We start from the raw sequence: 26,350 nt of genomic DNA, 5'->3' as shown, positions 1-26,350 counted from the left end.
TTCATGCATTGGAGAAGGAAATGGCAACCCACTCCAGTATTCTTGCCTGGAGAATCCCAGGGACGGGGGAGCCCGGTGGGCTGCTGTCTATGGGGTCACACAGAATCGGACATGACTGAAGCGACTTAGCAGCAGCAGCAGCCTCTACATTGGCCTTTTGCTGTTGTGAAGGTTTTTCCTCCCATTTTTTTAATTAAAAAAATGTATTATTATTATTTTTCTACATATATTTTTTGTTTGCTTTTCTTATTTTCCTGTTGTAGTTATTCTTTAGTATATATTAATCTCCTTTGCTGCTAAGTCACTTCAGTCCTGTCCGACTCTGTGCCACCCCATAGACGGCAGCCCACCAGGCTCCCCTGTCCCTGGGATTCTCCAGGCAAGAGTACTGGAGTGGCTTGCCATTGCCTTCTTCGTTAATCTCCTTTACCTACTTCTATTTAAGTTTTCTTTTCTTTCCTTCTTTCTTTTCTCTCTTTTTCTCACCATGTTTATTAGTCTGTTTTGCTTTCATTGCTTTATTCCCCAGCTGGCATATTGCTTAATTTTGTTTTCCAGATTATGTTTTTGTTTTGTTTTTAACTGGTTGATATCATTTTTGCTTTCCTTTGCTCACCAGATGAATCTCTTCTACTTTCTTCTTCTTTTTTTTTTTGACTGTTTTGGTTTTGGCTATGTGTGTATGTCAGTGTACACATATAAAGTTCAAACAGGAAATTTATAGACAGAATTTTCTTCTTTTGTGATTGCAGTAAAACTGTTTCTGCTAAGTACAATAAAACCATAAATTATGGATACTGTATGGAAAGAGTCTTTTTTTCCTAAAGAGAACTGTAAAGTGAAATTGTGCTTTATTTCCAAGGTAGTCATCTACTATTATTTAATATAAATTCCTTGCAATGCTAGTAAAATAAAACCTGAAACAGTAAACTAACAAATCGTTTCTAAGACCCTATAGTAACTGGCCTGACAGAGGTGAAGTGTATGAGCTCAGAAGACAAGGGTCTAAAACCGACTATGGCAGAGAGGGAACAAGGAATACATAGCAGAGAGGAGAATCTCCAAAGTCAGCCTTGATGAAGAAAGATTTAGTTAGAAAGGGGAAACTCCTGGTGAGGAAAGAGATTTGACTTGTGTCTGTATTTGAGTCACTGAGTCTGGAAGATCCCTTGCGAAGGGAATGGCAACACACTCTAGTATTCTTGCCTGAAGAATTCCATGGACGGAGGAGCCTGGTGGGCTCCAGTCCATAGAATCACAAAGAACTGGACTTGACTAAGTGACTGACACTTTCCAATTTCACATTCTATGCCTAAGTACAGTGGGTACAGCTGGACATTCTATAAGGAGGAAGGGAAATAAATGTGGAGGCTGTTCTAACTTATTTCCATTTTGGGTCTAATGATATGGATATAATAATAGTTCTCTGACATCTTTTTATATCATGAACACCAATCAAGTAAGAAGATTTTAAAAGTGAAAGTTAGATGTCACTGTTACTAGAAGTTAGATGCTTCCAGATGTCACTTTTAGAAATTTTTCCCAGGTGCTCATCTTGCTCCTGATCTCTCAGCTGAGCTGGTTCTGAATGGCAAACCCAGCTCATAGAGAAGCTTGAGCAGGATAGGGATGTAAGGAAGTGCAGTAGTTCCATGTCTGGACCAGTGAATACCACAGAGGAGAGCCTACCAGTTGTCACATCATCAGGCTCCTGAGCATGGACAAGCCTATGGAATGAGAATTCATTGATATGGTCATGCAGAAATACTACAGTGATACCCTGATAGAGATTAAAATAACAGGACTCAAGACCCCTTGGCCTTTGTTCTTGTTGATAGAAGGGACTTTCTATCTCTTGAAAAATCAGGGATCCTGACTGACCTCAGCAAGGTGCAATTGAAACTTAACAGAATGGAAAGTAGTTGTGGGTAGATTTTAGTCTTGAGAAATAAATAGACCCTCCAAGGAACAAACCAAGCCTTTCTCTTCTTCCAACCCCCCTTCTCCTAATACTTCCCCTCCCCCAGACTGCTCTTCAGTCAGCACTTTCAGCAGGAAGCCTGCAGGCTAGGCCATTTCCCCTTTTAGAATAGCTTCCAGACATCTAATTAAACTCACTGTAGCAGATTTCATGTTTTTCTTCTGTGTCTCTCAGACTCTGCCCTCTAGAAACCACTCGGCCAGCCTCACATCCCAACGGAGAAGTTGTGATTCCTTGGAGAGGGGTGAAGACGGGCCCTGGGCAGGTGTGTTCAGGATTCACTCACCTCACCAGAGGCCTGACCTCCACTATGATGATCCGAAGTAGAAGATGAGGGGAAATGAAAATTAAATTCCAGGAGGTGGAGTTTGGACAGGAAAGGAGGAGAGAAATTATAGACCAATAAGAGGTGTCCACATAGAGCTTTTGGGAAGTGACAAGGCTTTTGTGCCTGAGTTTGCTGGGTCAGTGAGTGCATTTTATTCCTATCTCAGCTCTTCTCCTGGAAGCTGTTCTCTTGTTTCTTCAAACTAACCCATCCTTTGGAAAACTAGGCTTCCTGAGCAATGTAATTTTACAGACCCACCTTACCTCATTTCCTTACAAATGTGCTATCAAGAGGAGGGAGTAAAGTACCCCCTTTTCCCCAGTGAGGACCCACACTGAGGGCTCCCTTGAGGCAGCAACACTGGCATGCTCTCCCCTGGCCTGTGTCCACCAGCTGAAGTAAGTGAATGTGGACAGTCTGTCCTATTAGGTCATGTTAGAGGAAACGGCTCAACAAATCTGAAATCACGGAGGTGGTCAGTCAGAGGGGTGATCACAGAATGGTAGTTCACTGATGCTGACTTTCAGAAGTTGGGTGCGATATGGCCAAAATGACACTTTTCTAATAGACTAAGAAGATGAAAGTATATGAAGTATCATTTATTGCATAGTCATCTAATACTATATAGATGACATATAGTAGATGACATATAATTCCTAATTAGAAAATTAGTGAGATGGTTAATTTTATGTGTCAACTTGACTGGTCACTAGGTGACCAGATTAGGCATTCTTTCTGGGTGTGTCTGTGTGGGTTTTGTCTCCAGATGAGATTAGAATTGGATGTGTTCTTGGTAAAGTAGTTTGTTTTTCCCAATGTGGGTGGACATTATCCAATCTGTTGTGGGCCTGCAAAGAACAAAGATCTTCCCTGTAGCTCAGATGGTAAAGAATCTGCCTACAAAGCAGGACACTTGGGTTTGATCCCAGGGTCAGGAAGATCTTCTGGAGAAGGGAATGGCAATCCACTCCAGTGTTCTTGCCTGGAGAATCCCATAGACAGAGGTGGGCTATAGTTTGTAAGGTCGCAAAGAGCTGAACACTACTGAGCGACTAACACTGCTACTACTACTGCAAAGAACAAAAATTTTGTGTGAGATAATGTTTAATTCTCATTTTCTCACATGTAACTGTCCTATTTTCTCAGCACCAATTACTGAAGAGGTTCTGGGTCACCTACTTTGTCCTTTCTCTGAGAAGAGAATATCTGACTGGAAGCTACTTATCAATGTTATATACTTTCAGCAGAGGGCTTTATTTCTGGGGCCAGGAGCCACTACTAGAAAGTGAATGCTCCTCAGGGTGCAGATCTTTTCTTTTTAAATACAAAAATTCAGGTCTTCATTTTCTTTTAACTAATTGCTTCATCCTGAACTGGCTTCCAGTAAGTGAAAAGTTATCAAGGACCCTGGAGAGTCATTTGTCAATAATTAAAGAGTACAGATTTTTCCTAGTGTATCAGAGCATCAGTCATTGTAGCAATGGGATGTAAGGAAGGCAAAGGATAAATTTAAAAGACCAGTTTCCCCCTGTTTCCAAGGATGAGTGTTAAGATGTGGATGTGTGCATACACACCAGAGAGACAGAAACTGAAAAAAAAAAATTATCCTTAGACTCCCTTGTGAATTCAAAGATTGCCCAAAGGTAAAGAAGCTGGGAATTTGGGGGAACTAGCAGAGATGAGAGCAGGTACCCTTGATCCACTTTGGCATTTGTTTTTAAACTTTAACTCCATTGGAGGCTGAATTGGGATTAAAAATTCTAAAGACTTGGGGATCCCATCAAACCCTGAATGAACATCCCCTGCAGAAATAATTCACCTCTCATCTCACTAAAGGAAGATAACACAACTTTTTCCTCATTCCTGACAGCTTGCATCTCACTGCAAAACTAAAATTGACCAGGGCACACAAAACACCTACCTACATCATTGTTAAGAAATTCCACAATTATACTTCTGAGTCCTAATGTATCACAATAAATGATAGCTTTGTAAAGCTGGGGGAAATGAAAGTGAAAGTTGCTCAGTTGTGTCCAACTCTGTGATATATAACTATACAGTTATACAGTCCATGGAATTCTCTAGGCCAGTCCATGGAATTCTCTAGGCCAGAATACTGGAGTGGGTAGCCTTTCCCTTCTCCAGGTGATCTTCCCAACCCCAGGATCAAACCCAGGTCTCCTGCATTACAGGCGGATTCTTTACCAGCTGAGCCACCAGGGCAGCAAAGCTGGGGAAACAGAACCCAAATTGAAATCTAATTTCAAGGAAAAAGGATCAGTGCAGAATTTAAAAAAAAAAAAAAAATGAAGCAGCTACACAGGAACATTTTACAATTAGGCAAAATTTAAATAAAATGTCATTCTTTAATTTATTGTATTTCTTAAAACTGGAAGGGTAATAATGTTGAAAATAAAGCAGTATGTATTCTGAAAATGATTTATTTCAGTCACAGTGAGAGGGAATCAGAATGAATATATGACACATTTTACTACCACTTTTGTCCTAGGAGTTACAGAACTTATTAAAAAGATTTTACAATTTCATATTCACAATAGTAATTATGTAAATTCTGTATAATCTTTTTGTAAGTGAGGAACTGGATTCCATATAGTTTGCTTTATAAGAGCCTGAATGTAGCAACATCAAAATCATAATAAAATTTTAACTGTGATCCCACACACACATATGTACATACTTTTCTATGACAGAAAAGCTAGAATAGTCTTAACAGCAACAAAGAGGCACCTAGGATATGAAAAATTAGATATTAGTAGAGAGAACCCTTGTGTCCCAGAAGACACAAATCTGTTGAATGAGACACTGAGAGAAAAGTCATAGTTTTCATTAATTAATAGATAGAGTATTTATTATTAAGTTGAGACACTTAGACACTCTCTATGTGATAGCATTTATCTTCTGACAATGATCTTGTGTATGGTGCGGCTTTTAAAATTAAGATTACTTTAAGAAAATAAAGACAGCTTTTAGGGATATTATTCTAGGTTACGCTGCTAATAATATGAAGAGAAAGGAGTTGAACTCAGATACTCTGGACACAAAACTTACACTCTTAGTACATATGAGCTATGATATTGTCTAGTTAATTTCTTGATGAATAAGAAACATGATAGCTAAACAGTGACACTGCTTAAGATGCATCTGTTTATGAATGACTCCTACAATAGGTCCTCAATAATACGCAACAGTTATCGAGAAGCTTTTCTTCATCATCTCAGTCAGTGGCAGAGGAAATAAGATTGTGAAAATTTGTCAGAAGTGCTGCCTTGATACTACTCTTTCTTTATGGGGAATCAGTCATTTTCCCTTGGTGGATGAAAAATGGTAAATTCAGATTTTCTCCTAATGCAAACATGATATTGTGGAAAATATGACACAATGCAAACTGTAAACCCTATTGATGAATGAAGGACATTCGAATGGAAGAAAGGGGAGGCAGTAAGGAAAAAAGGTAAAAATGGTGCAGATAAGCTCAGATGTGTTAGATCCACTCATAGTAAGAGGCACTACAGAGAGGTGGATGTAAGAAGGTTCAAGAGCTTGGCGAGCACAGATTCATGGGGACATTACAGGTCATAGGATTGAAATACGGAAATATTTTTTGAGAAAAGGAACATGAAGAGAATTTATAGATGAGAAACCCGTGGTCTGTGACATTGAGAAATAAGAGAGTGCGAGCACTATAGTCTAGGAAAATTCCAATACGATGAGGAGGAACACTTAGGGAGAGGGTTAAGATCATGGGATCTGAGGAGGAAGACTCATCAAAAGCATTATATACAGAACCATAACTTAACCCTATGACCCAGTAGCCATTTTTAGGTTGGCATCTCGAGTAAACATTTTGATGATTTCCATCAGCTTTAAGGGGTAACTTTGTATTATATTCAACGTGTTTTTCACCATATACCCCCAGGATCCAGGCACGTTTTTTTGACACGTCTACCTCCCAGTAATGTCTCCCTGATTTGATAACTGGGGATCCCAGGACACCATAATCTTCATAAACTTGTTTCCAACGTGGATTATTTCCTTGGTCTTTGTACACATGTGTCACTTGTCTTCGATCAGCAGAAATGGCGATATTTCGATTACCTGTTGTATGACTCAGGGTCACGTGAACTGTTGAAAATTTAGAGGGTTATGTGAGGGCCATGATGTAGTTTTATTTCAGACATTTTAAAAACTATATTAGAATAACTTTAGTGGAAAGACAATACATTGTATGTATTGGGAGGGAAAACATGGGTCTTAAAACATGAGGTCTACTAGACAATGAAAAATTCTAAAAGATAATGAGAAAGGGGGGGTTGATGACACTGTGATGTCTCCTTACCCCAGTAGCGTTGCACATATCTCAGCCCTGAAATGTTAAAAATCCACAATATTAAATATAAGCAAAAGATTCAGTCCTGTAATCTATTTTCTTTCAAATTAGGGGAAGGGCTATGGTGAGGTAGTGAACTGGTGAAAGATAGGATAAAACCACATCTCTTGTCACTCATCATAAGATGACCACATCAAAAGCACATAGTATCTGGGCTTTGCTGTCTTTATCCACACCGAGAAACTGGAGCCTCCTCTCCATTTTTCCTCCATCACAAAAAACCCAAAGACCCACTTGGGTAGCACTCCTCACCATTAAACACTCTCAGTATATCTCTCAGATCAGGAGCTTGAAACACACTTCTCTGTTCTTTGGGAACAGGTTTTGGCTTCTTCAGAGTCAAAGTCTTACTCCTAGGGATGACAAAAATTGATGTTCACATCTCTCACTATTTATCCCTCTAAAACCACAGACTTTCAAAATTTTCACCCCATTGATGCACTTGAACTGTCTTCCCTGCAGACCTTGGGGAGGTAGAGAGTGGATGCCTGACCTTGGAGACAAAAGTAATGTGCTCATGTCCATCTTGCCAGTTACCCTCTGTGTGACTTGGGATGGTCTTGACCTCTCAGAAGGACAGTCTCTTTTTTCTATAATGAAATCATTAACCTTTGCCTATTTCCTAGAAATCATATGAAATTATGGGATTCCCAGGTGGCAATAGTAGTAAAGAACACACCTGCCAATGCAGGAGACATAAGAGACATGGGTTTGATCTCTGGGTCAGGAAGATTCCCTGGAGGGGGGCATGGCAACCTACTCCAGTATTCTTGCCTGCAGAATTCCATAGACAGAGGAGCCTGTTGGGCTTATGGGGTCACAAAGAATTGGACACAACTGAAGTGACTTAACATGCACAGACATAGGAAATTATATGAAATAATTAATTTAACAAGATAAATATTTGGTATCTCAAAAAAATCAGTTTGTGGAAAAGTCACTACGTAGATATGTATTTCCAAGAAAAATGTCAGAAAATTGAGGTAACAGGATCTGGCTCCTGGGTGTTCTAGGCAAATCAAGAATGAGAACACTGTCTAGAATCCTCAAATCTTCAAAGGCTGTTTCTTGATAAGGAGAATATGCTGAAATTTCAGGTTCTCCAGAGACAAACACCCTTGAAGAAAAAGCCATTATGAATACTAAACTAATAGTGACCTGATTTTCATGTGTTTGTGAACAGCTTGAGGCTATCGTGTAGGTGTGCAAATTCAGACACAAAGATGCTGACTTTCAAGTCTAGCCTAAGGCCCACATGTGCTTTTGGAAATCTAAACAGAAAGATATACAAGGACCTGTTCTAACATACCCAGGGAAGAAATTCAAATATAAAGAAGTTGTTTCCAGTTCTGGGTACTTGGCAGATGAAGAAGACTCAAACTTCCCATGATAAGCACAATTAAATATGGGAACCTGAGTTGCATAATGACATAGTGTGAATGAAATATTTGTGGAGTCTGACAGTGCAATTCCTTATCCTAATATTACTATTCACCCTAACTCTGCAACTTTCCACAAGCAAAATTCCCTACTATAGAATCTGTTTCACTCTCAGTGATTTATAGAACAATCTAGCCATGATTTATGAATAGAAATTTAAGGTAAACCTACACCCCATTTTTTCAGCCCTGAACATTGTTTTATTCTAACTGGTCACCAGCTGTGTCTAGGGTTTTTATTTTCACAGCATAAATGGACAATCTCTGGTCTGTCACACATACCTTTTCAAGATGTCATTCACATCCTAGTGAGAAAAGAGAAAATGTGAGTCAAGAAGTAATAGGTTCCCCCACTTTCAAAGCTTAATCACATCCCCATCAAATCCTGGTTTTGGGAATAGAAATGCTCTCAGTGTGAGAGCCAAAAAGTAAAGACAAGAGTGAGGCCCATAATTCTAGGAGATTCATGTGATGTTGTCAGGTTTCCAAAAATGTAAAAAAGCTTCAACCCTTGTGGAAGTATGAAGCTTCTAGTATCTGGAGATGAGACATATTTATGGAAAAAACAAGAGGCCTGTAATTCTGGTTCCCCATGAGGTGATTTGAATAATTCATTGTTCTTTCATTTATTCAACTGGACTGTGGACACTATTGTACACCAAGCATTAAACCAAGCTTTAGAGAATCAGAAATGAAATCATAATCTTAATATTCCTCAAGCTATGTAGATGGCTTTTGTTGAGAGTACGAGCAAACATATATATCAATATAAGCTTTTCAGGAAAAGCCTGAAAAATTTTTCTCTTTTCTCATTTTATGAGCTCTGTTTTAGTGATCTCTTCTATTCCCTAAATTCAGCATCCATATATGTGCAGTTGATTTCCAACTCTTTCTTTTTTACTCAACTTTGTCTCATATTAATTTATTCAGCAGTAAATAAGCCACAGGAATCAATAATGTAGGATGTCTAATATATAGCTTATTATTCACCAACTAAATTGTCTCATCTCTTGTACACCATTTTCATAATGCTACCAATATACACTTACTGTACAAGTACTCGTGCATTTATCTGCACTTTAGTCTCTGCTGAGTCTGTTCAATCCAGTCCTTAACAGTTTTTACCATCTAATTGTATTAATCATCATGTTTACTGTTTTATTTGTTTGAACAGGTATCTGTTACTTTATTTGATCTCTTTTACTAAAGATTTACTTCCATGTCACCAAAAACTAGAACAGCTGAGTTTCAAAAAAAAAACTCTTTGTATTAGGGCTCTTTTGTGTATATGACAAAGAAATCAAATAAAACTAGAATAAGAAGAGAAAGAATAAGGAATTAGGGTGGCAGTTGCAACTTTAATCATAGTTTAATTCTGAAGCTCGAACATTATTCTCAGAATCTGGCCAGAATCTTTCTTTAATTCTATTTATTCAGCCCCTAATGACTCTTTTTCCAAGTTTATGAAGGAAACATAAACCTCCTGATATAAACTCCAGAAGAAAAGAGAGTTTCTTCTCCCAGTTATAATAATGCTTGTATGCCTACAGGCATTCAGACAACTGAATACAGGTAACTGCATAGGATTAGTTACCCACATTAAAGAGCAAATATTTTTGTGTTGTTGCTGAAGGTAATGAAACAGTTTCTAGTTTTACTGAAACTAGGTTAGTATCAGTCTGAAATAGATTATATAAGGGAGGAAACATATTGTATATATTACACCAACCATTAGGACAAAAACTAAAAAAATACAGTCAGACCTAAAATTTTTACTAGAAATATCTGTTTAACACAAAACAAACTAGCTAAAGAGAAAGAAAAGAATGAAACTTACAATATCCATATAGTAATAGAAAGCAATAGATGGAAACAGTGGAAACAGTGTCAGATTTTATTTTGGGGGGCTCCAAAATCACTGCAGATGGTGATTGCAGCCATGAAATTAAAAAGCACTTACTCCTTGGAAGGAAAGTTATGACCAACCTAGATAGCATATTCAAAAGCAGAGATATTACTTTGCCAATAAAGGTCCATCTAGTCAAGGCTATGGTTTTTCCTGTGGTCATGTATGGATGTGAGAGTTGGACTGTGAAGAAAGCTGAGTGCCGAAGAATTGATGCTTCAGTTGATGAAGAATTGATGAACTGTGGTGTTGGAGAAGACTCTTGAGAGTCCCTTGGACTGCAAGGAGATCCAACCAGTCCATTCTAAAGGAGGTCAGTCCTGGGTGTTCATTGGAAGGACTGATGCTGAAGCTGAAACTCCAATACTTTGGCCACCTCATGCAAAGAGTTGACTCATTGGAAAAGACCCTGATGCTGGGAGGGATTGGGGGCAGAAGGAGAAGGACAGAGGATGAGATGGCTGAATGGCATCATCGACTCGATGGACATGAGTTTGAGTGAACTCTGGGAGTTGGTGATGGACAGGGAGGCCTGGCGTGCTGTGATTCATGGGGTCGCAAAGAGTCGGACATGACTGAGTGACTGAACTGAACTGAGCTGAATAGAAAGCAAATGGCAAAAGAGCAAATTTAAATATAAGTGTATTAGTAAATGCTTTAAATTTCATGTATTAATGAAGCAATTGAAATCAGAGATTGTTGACCTGTATAAAAAGCAAAATTCACCTATTGTTATTTGCATGAGACATAGTCAAAGCACAAAAAGGGAAAATGTAAAAAGATAGAAAAATATATATCATGCAAGCAGTAATAAAAAAAAGGTCAAATATTTATGCTAATATTAAAGAAAATATACTTTAAGATATATATTATGAAAAGACATAAGGGCAATTTTATAATTATAAAAGGTTCAGTTCATCAAAAATATACAACAATTATAAATGTGTATGTGCCTAACAGCAGAGCTTCAAAATACTCAAAGCAAAAACAAAAATTTTGCTTTGAAAAAACAATTCAATAATTGTTTATTGAAAAACACACAATTCAATAATAGCAGTTGCAGATGTTAATAACTCACTCTCACTAATGAGAGAACAGCTTATATGAAAACATTCAAATTTACAGAAGACATGGACAATGCTACCAACCAACTAGACCTAACTAATGTCTATAGCCCATTTTACCATATAAATGAGAAACATATAATCTTTTAAAATTCATAATAAAAATTTTTCTAGATATACAATATTTTAGGCCATAAAAAGTACCAATAAACATAAAAGTTTAAAATAATAAAGATGTGTGTTCTTTGATTTTGACAAGATTAACTTTGAAATCCTCAAGAGAGTGAAACTTGGAAATCAGTAAGCATTTTCTCATTTACAACACACTTTAAAATACCCTAGATTTAACACAGAATCAAAATTTTAAAAAGAAAATTAAAAAAAGAACTGAAAAGGAAATTTGAGAATAAGTCAAAGTGAATGGAAACAAAAATAAAACAATCAAAATGTATGAAATACAATTAGTTAATTAAATGTACTTTGCCATTAAATACTGTATCAAAAGAGCTTGTTTCAAATCAGTGGTCTAAATTTTCACTTCAAAAAATTAAGAAAGGAATAGTAAATTAAATCAACAGCTCCCCCTGCACATATGTGCACAAATATATACACACATACAAATAAAGAAAACCATATATGGGCCTAAGAAACTGTTTCTAGGGGATTGGTCTCAAGATGGTGGAGTAGAAGGGTGTGTACTCACCCTATTCTTGAGAGACCACCAAAATCACAACTACTCAATAGCCACTGACAAAAAAAATGCTGGAACCTACCAAAAAAGATATTCTATATTCAAAGATAAAAGAGAAAACACAGTGAGATGGGAGGAGGCGTGCTATTGCAATGAAATAAAATCTGATACACAACAGGTGGGCAAACCACAAACTGGGGGGAAAAAAAAAACTACAGAAGTTATCCTACAGGAATGAAAATTCTGAGCCCAGGTCAGGCTTCCCAGCCTTGGGGTCCAGCAATGGAGGAGTCACCAGAGAATCTGACTTTGAAAGCCAAAGGAGTCTCATCACAGAAATTTCACAGGACTGAGGAAAACAGAAATTCCACCCTTGGAGTGTATGCACAAAATCTTGTATGCACCAGGACTAAAGGGAGAAAAAGCAGTGACCCCATAAGAGATTGGGTGAGATCTACTTGCTAGGCCTCCTGCAGAAGCACAGGATGGCTTTTCATTGTGGCAAAGACACTGGCACTCATTGGAGTGAGCTCTCCTGAAAGCCACCAGTATCCCTAGCCCTGTCCACAAGAGGGATAAGACTCAGTTCCACCCACCACCAGTCTCTCCCATAAGGAAGCTTGCACAAAGCACTTAGATAACTTCATCCACCAGAAGACAGACAGCAAAAGCAAGAACTACAATCCATCAGCCTATAGAATGGAAACAACAATCAGAGAAAGTTAGAAAAAAAATAAAACAACAGAAGAATATGTCCCAGCTGAAGGAACAAACCCCAGAGAAAGAGCTAAGTGACATGGAGATAGGCAACCTCCAGAAAAAGAATTCGGAATAATGATAGTGAAGATGATCCAGGATCTTGGAAAAAGAATGGAAGCAAGGATCAAGAAGATGGAAGAAATGTTCAACAAAAACCTAGAAGAACTAAAAAACAAATAAGGGTGAAGAATACAATATCTGAAATGAAGTCTGTACTAGAAGGAATCAATAGCAGAATAACTGAGGCAGAAGAATGAATAAGCAACCTGGAAGACAGGGTGAGGGAAATCACTGCTGCAGAACAGAATAAAGAAAAACAGCAACAACAAAAAATGATGAGTGTCTAAGAAACCTTTGGGACAACATTAAATGCACAACTGTTCTCATTTTAAGGGTCCCAGATAGAAAAGAAAGAAAGAAAGGATTTGAGAAAATATTTGAAGAGATAACTGCTGAAAATTTCCCTAACCTGGGAAAGGAAACTGCAACCTAAGTCCAGGAAGCAAAGAGAGTCCCAGGCAGGATAAACACAAGGAGGAACATGCCAAGGCAAATAGTAATCAAAGTGACAAAAATTAAAAGCTAGAAAAAATATTAAAAGCAACAATAGAAAAATGACAAATAGCACATGAGGCAATTCCCATAATGTTATCAGATGATTTTTCAACAGAAACTCTGCAGGCTAGTAGGAAGTAGCACAATATATTTAAAGGACTTGCAACCAAAACACTCTACCCAGCAAGGATCTCATTCAGATTTGCCAGAGATATAAAGAGCTTCACAGAAAAGCAGAAGCTAAGGGAATTTAGCATCACCAGACCAGCTTTGCGACAAATGCTAAAGGAACTTGTCTAGGCAGGAAAGAGATCAGCAGTCTGAAAAGCCTTGTAAGTATATATACTGCTGTATGAAAACGTCTCAAGAACAGCAAACACCAAAACTATAATAGATACATACACAAAAAAGAAAAAGCAAGCCAAACACAACACTAAAGTGTTCATCAAGCCACAGGAGAAGAGAATAAGAGAGAAAGGGAAGAAAAAAGACCTAGAAAAACAAAACCAATTAAGAAAATGACAATGGGAACTAGCATATCAATAATTACCTTAAATGTAAATGGATTGAACTCTCCAAACAAAAGGCATAACCTGGCTGAATGGACACAAAACAAGACCCATATGTATGCTGTCTACAAGAAGCTCACTTTAGATCTAGGGACACATACAGACTGAAAGTGAGGGGATGGAAAAAGATTGTTGTTGATATTCAGTTGCTAAATGATGTCTGACTCTTTGGGACCCCATGGACTACAGCATGCCAAGCTCCTCTGTCCTCCACAATTTCCCGGAGTTTGCTCAAATTCTTGTCCACCAAGTCAATGTTGTTACCTAACCAGCTCATCCTCTGCCACTCCCCTTCTCACTTTGCCTTCAATCTTTCCCAGCATCAGGGTCTTTCCCAATGAATTGGCTGGTTATATCAGGTGGCCAAAATATTGGAGCTTCAGCTTCAGCATCAGTCCTTCCAATGAATAATCAGGGTTGATTTCCTATATGACTGACTGGTTTGATCTCCTTGCAATCAGAGGGACTCTCAAGAGTCTTCTCCAGCACCACAATTCAAAAGCATCAATTCCTCAGCACTCAGTCTTCTTTATGGTCCAACTCTCACATCTGTACATGACTACTGGAAAAACCATACCTTTGACCCTATGGACCTTTGTTGGCAAAGTGGTGTCTCTGTTTTTTAATACACTGCCTAAGTTTGTCATAGCTTTTTTCCCAAGGAATAAATGTCTTTTAATTTCATGACTGAAGTCACTGTCCACAATGATTTTGGAGCCTATGAAAATACAATCTGTTACTGCTTCCATTTTTTTTCTGCTTTTATTTGCCATGAAGTGATGATGAGGTGGATGTGATGATCTTAGTTTTTTGAATGTTGAGTTTCAAGCCAACTTTTTCACTCTCCTCTTTCACCTTCATCAAGAGGATCTTTAGTTCCTCGTCACTTTCTGCTTTAGAGTGGTATTATCTGCAAATCTGAGATTGTTGATATTTCTCTCAGCAATCTTGATTTCTAGCTTGTGAGTGATACAGTCCAGCATTTTGCATGATGTACTCTGCATGTAAGTTGAATAAGCAGGATGATAATTACTGCCTTGATGTACTCCGTTCCCATTTTTGAACCAGTCTGTTTTTCCATGCCTGGTCCTAACTACTGCTTCTTGACTTGCATACATGTTTCTCAGGAGGCAGGTAAGGTGGTCTTGTATTCCATATCATTAAAGATTTCTCCAAAATTTGTTGTGATCCACAGAGTCAAAGCCTTTAGCACAGTCAATGAAGCAGAAGTAAATGTTTTTCTAGAATTCTGTAATTTTCTCTATAATCCAATTAATGTTCACAATTTGATTTCTGGTTTCTCTGGCTTTTCTAAACCCAGCTACTACATCTGGAACTTCTCAGTTTGTGGAAAAAGGTATTCCATGGAAATGGAAATTAAAAAAAAAAAGCTGTAGTAGTAATAGTCATGTAAGACAAAATAGATGTTAAAATAAATATTGTTATAAGAGATAAAGGAAGACACTACATAATGATCAAGGGATCAATCCAAAAAGTTGATATTACAATTTTAAAAATATATTGACCCAACATAGGAACACCTCAATATATAAGGCAAATACTAATAGCCCAAAAGGGAGAAACTGACAGTTAATACAATAATAGCAGGGGAATTTAACACCCCTCTTTCACCAATGGACAGATTATTCAGGCAGAAAATCAACAAGGAAACACAGGTTTTAAATCACACATTAGGCCAGATGGACTTATTGATATTATAGAGCATTCCATCCAAAGCAGCAAAATACACATTCTTCTCAAGTGCACATGAAACATTCTTCAGGATTGATCACATACTGTACCACAAAGTGAGCCTCAGTAAATTCAAGAAAATTAAAATCATATAAAGCATCTTTTCCAACCACAATGCTATGAGATTAGAAATAAACTATAAGAAAAAAAAACAAACACAAAAACCAAAAATCTGTGGAGGTTAAGCAATATGCTACTAAACAACCAATGGGAGCACTGAAGAAATCAAAGAGGAAATAAAAAAGTACCCAGAGACTAATGAAAATAAAAGGACAATAATGATCCAAAACTACAGGATTCAGCAAAAGAAGTTCTAAGAAAGAAGTTTATAGCAATACAATCGTACATCAGGAAACAAGAAAATTCTCAAATGTACAACCTAACCTTATGCTTAAAGGAACTAGAGAAAGAAGAACAAACAAAACCTAAAATTAGTAGAAGGAAAGAAATCATAAAGGTCAGAGCAGAAATAAATGAAGTAGAGGCAAAGAAAACAATAGCAAAGATCAATAAAACTAAAAGCTGATTCTTTTTGAAAAGATAAACAAAATTGATAAACCTTTAGCCAGACACATCAAGAAAAAAAGGGAAAGGACTCAAATCAATAAAATTAGAAATAAAAAAGGAGAAGTTACAACTGAAAGTGAAAGTGAAGTCACTCAGTCATGTCCGACTCTTTGCAACCCCATGGACTGTAGCCTACCACGCTCCTCTGTCCGTGGGATTTTCCAGGCAAGAGTACTGGAGTGGGTTGTCATTTCCTTCTTCAGAGAATCTTCCCAACCCAGGGATTAAACCTGGGTCTCCCACATTGTAGGCAGATGCTTTACCGTTTGAGCCACCAAGGAAGTTACAACTGATACCATAGAAATACAAAGAATCATGAGATTACTACAAGGAACTGTATGCCAATAGAATGGACCACCTCAAAGAAATGGACGAGTTCTTAGAAAGGTATCTCCCAAGACTTAACCAGAAAGAAATAGAAAAGACGAGCAGACCAGTCACAAGTATTGAAATTGAAGCTGTGACTGAAAAAATCCAACGCACAAAGTCCAGGACCAGATGTGCTGACATGTGAATGGGGAAAAGTTATTGACAATCCTGAAGCTGTTCCAAAAAATTGCAGAGGAAGGGAAACCACCAAACTGGGAAAACTGGAAAACTACATGTAAAAATGAAATTAAAACACTTCTTACCACCATACACAAAAATAAACTCAAAATATATTAAGAATGTATATATGAAGTGAAACACTATAAAACACTTAAAGGAAAACATCAGCAGAACACTCTCTGGCAAAAATCACAGCAATATGTTTTTTGGATCTATCTCCCAGAGTACTGGAAATAAAAACAAAAATAAACAAATGGAACCTAATCAAATTCAACAGTTTTAAATAAAATGAAAAGACAAGCCATAGATTGGAAGAAAATATTTGCAAATGATGTGACTTATAAGGGATTTGTCTCCAAATTTACAGAGTTCATGTGGCTTAATATCATCAAAACAAATAACCAAATCAAAAAACAGGCAGAAGACCTAAATAGACATTTCTCCAAAGAAGACATACAGATAGCCAAGAGGTATTCAAAAAGATTTTCAACATCACTAATTATTAGAGAAATGCAAATCAAAATTATTAGAGAAACGCAAATCACCTCACACCAGTTAGAATGGCCAGTATCTAAAAACCCACAAACAATAAATGTTGGAGACTGAGTGGAGAGAAGGGAACCCTTCTACACAGTTGATGGGAATGTAAATAGGTGAGGCCAATAAAGGTTCCTTAAGAAACTGAAAATAGAGCTACCGTATGATCCAAGGCTCCCCACTCCAGTACTCTTGCCTGGAAAATCCCATGGATGGAGGAGCCTGGTAGGCTGCAGTCCATGGGGTCGCTAAGAGTCGGACACAACTGAACGACTTCACTTTTACTTTTCACTTTCATACATTGGAGAAGAAAATGGCAACCCACTCCAGTGTTCTTGCCTGGAGAATCCCAGGGATGGCGGAGCCTGGTGGGCTGCCATCTATGAGGTCACACAGAGTAGGACACAACTGAAGCAACTTAGCACCAGCAGCAGCATGATCCTGCGAGGCCACTCCTAGGGATATGCCTGGAGAAAAATATGATCTGAAAGGATACATAGCCCAGTGTTCACTGCAGTGCTATTTACAATAGTCAAGACATGGAAACAACTTAAATGTCCATTAACCAAGGAATGAATAAAGATGTGATACATATGTACAATGGAATATTAGCCATTAAAAAGAATGAAACAATGCCATTTGCAGCAACATGGATAGAACTAGAGATGGTCATATGAGTGAAATCAGGCATATAATATAGCGTATATTATAGGCTAACATTTACATGCAGAATCTTTTCAAAAAGATACAAATGAACTATTTACACAACATAAGCAGACACACAGACTTAGAGAACAAACTTATGGTTACAAGGAGTGAAGGATGCGGGTGAGTGACGGCACCAGAAGGAGCACAGCAACTTGAAAGCGATGGAAACTTTGCCTTCATTTTTCTTGTGTCTTAGATGCTAGGGCTTCTTCCCAACTCTTACCTGCAGCATCTGCATTGTTGACCCCTGCAAACGATGCTCTATATCTGAGATGAGATTTCTCACCAACTGGCTCTGCTGGACCAGCTCATTCTCAGAGTTTGCCATGGTACACAGAATAGCTGTCTCCTCAGCCTTCAGCTTTTGTAGTTCCTTCCTCTCCTCACTGTCCAGGATTTCTCTCAGTTTTTTAAACTCTGCCTGGACATTTTGTCTCTCATGTTGTGTTTGATTCTTCAGTAATGAGAGAGAGGAAGAAAACAATTTTTAGAGAAGCTGACTTTGGTTTTTTTTTTTCTCTCTATCACATTTCAAAATAATGCCTCCAAGTCTGCATTGTTAAGGACAACCAAGAGCCAAAAGGATTCCAGCCTTCACACATCTATTCAGAATTCTCATGCCTCCCTGCATTGCTTCTGACCCCCACCAACCAACCTCTGCCAAAAAGGCAAACACTGAGGATAGAACCATTAGCCATTGTCAGATGTCTTTTTCAGAAGAGTCAAAGGCTAATGAATATGTCAAGAATGGAACATGAAATTCCCTAGTCATCCCCACCAGAGAGTTCCTCTAAAAGAATACCTCCTTTCCAATATCTATGTTCATTTGCTTTAGGTTCACTTTTCAGCACCCACTCTTATCAGGGAAGCAGTGAAGAAAAGGACTAGTCAAATGACTTAACTGTCTGGGAACAAATAGGAAGGTAGCTCCTTGTGATCAACCTAAGGTCCTGCCCAGATATCTAACTCCTTCAGTAAGTGTCTCCTCCTACCTTCCAGGCAGCAATCTCTTCTCTGAAGTCAGACTCCAACTCCTCAGCTTCCTGCTGCTCCTGCTTCAGCCTCTCCAGAGCTGCCTGGAGTTTCTTCTGTTGAGAAAAGAATCACATCACAGTCAAGCTATGGATTTTCCTAACATCACTGTAGAGGATAAATGGAGGAGAAATGAGCCTGATTTCCAAAGAGAATATGCTTTACAGAAACTGAGAACAGCAATTAGACTCTATTACTTGTTCCTGAGTTGGGAAGATCCCCTGGAGAAGGAAATGGCAACCCACTCCAGTATTGTTGCCTGGAGAATCCCATGGATGGAGGAGCTTGGTGGGCTATAGTCCGTGGGTCGCAAAGAGTCAGACACAACTGAGTGACTTCACTTTCACTTGGAAGAAGACCTGAGGTGGGGAATGTGTTCTACAAGACTGAAGAGATAAAAGTCACCATCCTCTCACCTAGAGAAGACTGGTTGTTTAAGAAGAAACCTGATCCTGCAACAAGGAAATAGCTTACATTTCAATCCACCCGGTGTCCTAGTTACCTCTCCTGTTCAAAGAGTTAAGGAAAGCTTCCCTTGGGCACCAATCTCTACGTATTAGCACGAGGTACATGGATGTATACTTCTAGGCTAAGAGTCTGTGTATAGGGTTATTACTTTGTAATTGTAAAAATGTACATTTATGTCCTCAGACATCAGAAGGTGAGCACAGGAAGAAAAAAAAATCACAGGCCCCAGGTTCATGGTGATTAGGTAATTAAAGTCCAATGTAAAGTAGACAGTTCTAATCAACTACAATTTTCTACCCTGTTTTTTCTCCGTTGTGGTCTCTTACCTGGTACTCCTGGGCGACCTCTTCCATGAGAAATGTAGGGTGACCATGGTGCTCCTGGGACCGCTCACAAAGCCAGCAAATGACCTTCCCATCCTCCTCACAGAAGAGCAGGAGTTTCTCTCCATGGTGAGCACAGAGATGTTTCTCTTGCTCCTCCAGGTTCAGTTTGACCTCCCTGACCCTCTGCACTATGTTGGCCAGGTGCCAATTAGGCCGTAGTTTTCCAGATTTATAATTGATTCTGCACACAGGGCACTTTCTCGCCCTTTCTTGGCCAGTCAGGGACTCATTGCTGTTTGCAGTGATGCAGATTTGGCAGAAACTGTGGCCACAGTCAAGGCTCAGGGGTTCTGTTAGAAGTTCCAGGCAAATTGGGCAGGTCACCTCATCCTGTAGGCTCACCAATTTTTCCGAAGCCATAGCACCTGCTCACCTTCTCCTACCTGTCCTGACTTCTGTGGGTTCTCTTGCTCACAGATTGCTACAGGATTGGGAAGGATAAAAGGGAACAGAGTAAGAAAGGTAGAAAAATATGGTACTAATTGCTTATAAATCAAATACAGGCCAAGATCAAATTATTGAAGGACTGAAAACATGGAGAAACAAGGAAAGGATCTTGGCTACCAAGTCAAAAGGACATTTCATAATTTAATGCTTTACTATCAGCTCAGTAAATTTAATGATTCTTATTATATAATGTTACTTAACAAAAGTATAGGAGAAGGCAATGGCACCCCACTCCAGTACTCTTGCCTGGAAAATCCCACGGACGGAGGAGCCTGGTAGGCTGCAGTCCATGGGGTCGCTAAGAGTCAGACATGACTGAGTGACTTCACTTTTTACTTTCATGCATTGGAGAAGGAAATGGCAACCCACTCCAGTGTTCTTGCTTGGAGAATCTCAGGGACAGGGGAGCCTGGTGGGCTGCCGTCTACGGGGTCACACAGAGTCAGACATGACTGAAGCGACTTAGCAGCAGCAGCAGCAACAGAAGTATGACCTGAAGCCTTTTTTACTAAGATACTTGTATGACACACCATCCATCCTGATTTTTCTTTCCCATGCCCAAGTGTCTGCAGTATCAAAAGGCTAAAATCACTTAATGTCTTTGGGATTTTATATCCACTCTTCTCTCAATATGAAACGCTTCCCCTGATATCAGTATGACTCTCTCTTATGCTTTGGTAAACTCTTTCCTGATGTTCTTTCATCACAAAGAACTGCTCTAACTAAACAATTTATGTGTAACCACTGGCAACCCACTCCAGTGTTCTTGCCTGGAGAATCCCAGGGACGGGGGAGCCTGGTGGGCTGCCGTCTATGGGGTCGCATAGAGTCGGACACGACTGAAGCGACTTAGCAGCAGCAGCAGCAGTAGCAACTGCCATTAACTGCTGGACATTTGCAATGATCTCCCATATTATTATGACATAGTATATTATAATGTGTTTATACATGTGATAAGAGCAAATCCTTCATCAGATGAGTAAATACAGCCAGTGACTTACAAATATCATGCATCTTTAATACACTGAATGGGTTGAACCTAATATATTGATGGCACCCTTTCAGAGGCCTGTCTTCTACCCCACTGAGTTAATCTGAGACAAACAGAAGTTACTTCATGGACCCAATTAATATTCAGAGCAATGTGAAGGGGTGTGTGGAAATGAAGAAATCCAAACCAGCTGGATAGTTCTACAAAGTTTTGAGTGTGTACATATTGATTTCCCTTTGGCCCAGAAATATTCCTAGGAGCATTGATAGGAGTCTAAAAGAAGTATGTGTATGATGGTGAGGAGGGAGTTAGTATAAACAGACTTATAGAATAACAGAAGTTAGATATATAAAAATATATAAACGTAGATGAAATGAATGTCAGTCTTGAGAAGAAAAATCTCAAAATATTAGGTCATATTATTCATCTAATTATTGTTGATGAAGAATTATGTGCCAGCAACTGGATTAATATCCATACACAGTAAGATGAGTTCAAAAAGATGATTTAGACCATTGTAAACTTGATACTCACCTGGAAAGTAGTAGTAAATAAAAATTCAGTCTTATATATGCAAAAGATCAGATATAAAGATACCACTATAGAGACATATATGTTTATCAGAGATCAAATAATAGGGGTAAAAAAAGGGGGGGGAGTTATCCAAGAATTCCAACTTGAAAACATAAAGGCTGAACTCAAGGAAGATGAAGGAAACATGGAAGTAAAGAGAGTATAAACATTTTAGGTGTAGGAAATGACCTGTTCCTTGAAGACACAACCTCTTATATAGGTTTCAAAAGGCCAATGTGACAGGAGCACAGAAAAGTGCCAGGCCCTTGATATCACAAGAGGCTGCAGTGACATTAACTATGACACTTCCTAGCATTTGTAACATTTGCAGACCCACCTCCAAGAGTCAGGAGAAGTTATCAATGTTTTCCCATCAGAGAAGAGTAGGGGCATGACCAGTTGGGACCTTGGGCTGTTAAGTGTTGGATGGACCCAGTGTGGAATTAGGAAGATCAGGTAGGATGCAGCTGCTCAGGAGAGAGATGATGATAGTTTGAGAACAGGGTGATGAGGGGAATGCAGGGCAGCATATGAGAGTGAGAGATAAAAAGGCAGGATTCTGTTTTAGATTAGATATGTAGTAACAACGGTTAACATCAGGTCTGGGCTCTTTCTTCCTATAAAGATAATACTGGCTACAATTCTCCTGAGTCTGTGTGAGTGTGTGTGTGTGTGTTGTTTTCTGGGAAACCTATTGGATTACAACTGAGTAGAAGTTCTGCAGCCTTTCAAGAATACATTATGGATAACACAATTAGTCTGATATAAACTGCATTTGGGACTAGGAAGGCATTATATAGTTCTTAAATAAACACAATTGGTTAGAATATACCTCATTTTTCACAAGGAGATTGTGACTATCATCATCAAATATGTTTCTTTTAGGGACCTGAAAACTGGTGCTCGTGGTCTTTTTACAAGGTAATCAATTCTCTAGGCTTATCTCACCTGTGGTGGGTTCACACACATCCATCTAGTGTGGTTCCTTACACAGCTGAGATGATGGGGATAATGCACCTCCTGTAAGGATCATCTCTGAGAGCTCACCTGAGGCACTTATGCCCAGTGTTGTGTCTCCTGTCCTGACACCTCCAGCTAAGCTTAGTAAATCTGGTGGTGAGAGTATTAATAGCCTTGATAGGGAGGCCAGAGGTCCTCAAGTGGCAGGAGGAAATAAAACTTCAATGGCAGGCTATTTCTCTTCCATCCAACCAGTTTTGAGATGCACCAAAAGCATATAGAGACAGGAGATACAGAGCAAGCATTCAGCCATGAGGCTGCAAAATTTATATTCCTTTCAGGGCTCCAAAGAGTTAATACGTCAAAGTTGATACAGCACAACTGACATGGAAGGAACTAGTCTCTATACATGAAGGCTGAACCCACCCCTCGACTTCTCCCTAAGCAGTGGCCCAAGGGCTCCAATGCAATCAGAGAGATAGATGTAGGAACATGACAGCATTTGCCTCATAAAACTTTAGGCCACTTGGCTGCCATGGTGTCAGGTGGCTGAATCTTACAGGTTGCTTTTCTCACATCTGAGCACAGAGATAAAATTCCTCAGAGGAAATAACTATAGATAAACAAAAAGGACATAAAAAGAAAATAGTTATGCAAAGTTCCTAGAAGTAAATTTATATATAGAACTTTCTTCTTTTGTGATTCCAGTAAAACTGTTTCTCTAAGGATAAAGCCACGGATTATGGATGTTATATGAAAAGGGGTCACTTTTCCTAAGTAGACTTGGAAAATGGAATTTTGCTTTGTTTTATTTCCCAGGCAGTCATCTATTATTATACACCATAAATTCCTTGTGATGCTAGCAAAATAAAACCTGAAACAGTAAACTAACAAATCAATTCTAAAATTCTGTAGTTTTTGGCCTGACAGGTGAACTGTGTGAGCTCAGGAGACAAGATTCTAAAACTGACTATAGCTGAGAGAGCAACAAGTAATATGTAGTAGAGATGATAATTTCCAAAGTCAACATTGAAGAAATAAGATTTGGTCAGAAGCTGGAAAGTCATGGTGAGAAAAGAGACTTGTCTTGTGTCCCATGTCTGGGAAATGGGGATTAAGATGGAACTTCTGTAAGAAGGAGGAGGGGAGGAACTACAAAGACTTCTCTAACTGACTTTCCTCATGGTCTTATGATACTTCTCAGACATCTTTTTAATATCATTAACACCAATCAAGTGCATTAAATCAACTTTTTAACATTTAAAGTTAGATGTCATTGTTACTAAAAGTTGGATATTTCCTGATGCCACTTCTGGAAATTATTCCCACATGTTCCTCTTGCCCCTGATCTCTCAGCTGAGCTAGTTCTGGTTGGCAGATCCTCCTCAAGGAGAAGGAGGGGCAGGTTAGTGACGTAAGGAACTGCAGCAGTTCCCTGTGTCTGGATGAAAGAATACATAACAGACTGCAGGGCCAACCAGCTGGCACACCATCAGACGCCTGAGCACAGGCAGACCAAAGTGATGAAGAAATGTTCTACACAGCCATGCCGAAATATTGCATTTTTACAGTTAGAAATTAAAACATCACAACTGAAAGACCACCTTGGTCTTTGACCTGTTGTTGAAGGAGGTCTTTCTACCTCTGAAAAATCAAAGATTCTGGCTGTTCTCTGCATGTGCGATTCAAACTTACAAAATAGGAAGGTGATATGGGTGGATTCTTTTCCATGGGGATGGTCTTGATCCCTGTCTCCTGTACAGTGTCACAAAGAGTCGGACACGACTGAGCGACTGAACTGAACTGAACTGATGGGTAGATTCAGCCTAGAGAAATACAGTCCCTTTGAGGAACAAACAAAGCCGTTTTCTTCTTCCAACCTCCCTTATTGTAAGACTCCACCTCCCACAGACTGATCTTTAGCCAGCACTCTAACTAGGAAGCCTGCAGGCTGGGCCATTTCCTCTTTTAGAACGGCTTCTAGACAGCAAATGAAACTCACCCAAGCAGATTTCGTTTTTTCTGTGTGTCTTTCAAACTCTTCCCTCCACAAACCACTCAGCAATCCTCACATCCTAATGCAGAAATTGTGAAGACAGGCAGATGTGTTCAGGATTCACTCAAAACACCAGCGCCTGACCTCCACTAAGATCTCTAATAGATGACAAGTGAAAATGAAAGCTAAATTCTAGAGGGTGGAGTATGTGCGAGAAAGGAGAGAAGCTATAGACCAGTAAGAGGTGTCTACCTAGAACACTGTGAGGAAACAAGGCTTTTACTCCTGAGCCTGGTGGGTCAGTGAGTACATTTTATTCTTTTCTCAGCTCTTCTCCTAGAAGTTGTTTTTAAGTCTCTTCAAAATAATAAATCCTTTGGAAAATCAGGCTTCATAAGCAATGCAGTTTCAGACACTCACCATGTCTTGTTGCATATTAAGGAGCTGTCAGGAGGAGGGAGTAAAGTACCCCCTTTTCCCCAGTGAAGATCCACCCTGAGAGCTCCCCTGAGGCAATAACACTGGCATGCTCTCCCCTGGCCTGTGTCCACCAGCTGAAGTAAGTGAATATGGACAGTCTGCCTTATTAGGTCATGTTGGAGGAAATGGCTCAACAAATCTGAAACCACTCAGGTTGTCAGTCAGAGGGGTGATCACAGAGTGGGTAGTTCATTGACACTGACATTCAGAAGCTGGATGCTATATGGCTAAAATGAGACTTTTCCTAAATAGGTTGAAAAAGAGGAAACTGTAGGAGGGTTATTTGTTGGACAATGTCATCTAATGCTGTTTATCATATAATCCTTAGAGTCTTACAAAATGAAGCAGGAAAATTAGTTTTATGGCTAATTTTGTGTGTTAACACTGACTGGTCATTTGTGTCAGACATGGTTTCTGGGTGTGTCTGTGTCAGTGTCATTTCCAGACGAGAACAGAATTAGATGTGTGGACTCAGCAGGCTACCTTCCCCCATACAAATAGTTTCATTTACATAGATTAGGGGAACAATATCTGAGTATAGCAAACTGGTTTGTCCAGCAGGTTCTGAGCCAAGAAGCAGAACCGACTTGAAGACAGAGTTTGGGGGTAAATGCATAGTACATTAGCATAGCTTAAGACAAACATTTCCATAAGAAAAAGGCATTGGTTATCTCTAGGTTTGAGAATAGTTAACTTCAGGTGAAACCAGGTGTCCTTATGGCAACATAGTATTTGAAGAGAAACCTCCTTTTAAATTTGTATAGAGAAGGAAAAAATATCACTAGTTTGTTTCCTCCTGCCGCTTAAGAGAGATAAAAATGTCTGACACTTGCAGGCTATTTCCTCCATTTGGAGATCCCTGTCCTTCCTGCCTGTTACCCTCTCAGTTGGACTGTGAAGAAAGCTGAGCGCCAAAGAATTGACGCTTTTGAACTGTGGTGTTGGAGAAGACTCTTGAGAGTCCCTTGGACTGCAAGGAGATCCAACCAGTCCATCCTAAAGGAGATCAGTCCTGGTTGTTCATTGGAAGGACTGATGTTGAAGCTGAAACTCCAATACTTTGGCCACCTGATGCCAAGAGCTGACTCATTGGAAAAGACCCTGATGCTGGGAAAGATTGAGGGCAGGAGGAGAAGGGAATGACAGAGGATAAGATGGTTGTATGGCATCACTGACTCAGTGGACATGGGTTTGGGTGGCTCTG

General features: G+C 39.1%; 1 protein-coding gene and 1 pseudogene across 1 annotated transcript; both read right to left on the bottom strand.

The window, feature by feature from the left end:
- The window catches only part of LOC105003325, a 9,150-nt pseudogene extending 6,861 nt beyond the window's left edge, over nt 1-2,289 (bottom strand).
- Nucleotides 2,290-4,669: 2,380 nt separating this feature from the next.
- Nucleotides 4,670-24,838, bottom strand: LOC105003320 (tripartite motif-containing protein 34-like). The gene is made up of 8 exons (XM_010860418.1): nt 24,673-24,838; nt 19,640-20,120; nt 18,806-18,901; nt 18,037-18,267; nt 8,439-8,461; nt 6,970-7,070; nt 6,667-6,693; nt 4,670-6,452 (listed from the first exon to the last, which is right to left on the bottom strand). Exons 2-8 carry the CDS (start codon nt 20,057-20,059, stop codon nt 5,863-5,865), a joined length of 1,488 nt encoding a protein of 495 aa, XP_010858720.1. The 5' UTR covers nt 20,060-20,120; nt 24,673-24,838; the 3' UTR covers nt 4,670-5,862.
- Between the last annotated feature and the right edge of the window lie 1,512 nt (nt 24,839-26,350).

This window comes from Bison bison, unplaced genomic scaffold (assembly GCF_000754665.1).
Source record: "Bison bison bison isolate TAMUID 2011002044 unplaced genomic scaffold, Bison_UMD1.0 scf7180017857213, whole genome shotgun sequence".
Classification (NCBI taxonomy): domain Eukaryota; kingdom Metazoa; phylum Chordata; class Mammalia; order Artiodactyla; family Bovidae; genus Bison; species Bison bison.
This window is presented reverse-complemented; position numbering and strand designations above follow the sequence as displayed.

Excerpts from the sequence above, each read along its gene's own strand:
- LOC105003320 (XM_010860418.1), bottom strand. The coding sequence starts at position 20,059 with ATGGCTTCGGAAAAATTGGTGAGCCTACAGGATGAGGTGACCTGCCCA. Across the intron at positions 8,462-18,036 it reads CAACAATGCAGATGCTGCAG|GATGTGAATGACATCTTGAA; the intron begins GTAAGAGTTGGG and ends TTTTCTCACTAG. Across the intron at positions 6,453-6,666 it reads ATATGTGCAACGCTACTGGG|TTCACGTGACCCTGAGTCAT; the intron begins GTAAGGAGACAT and ends AATTTTCAACAG.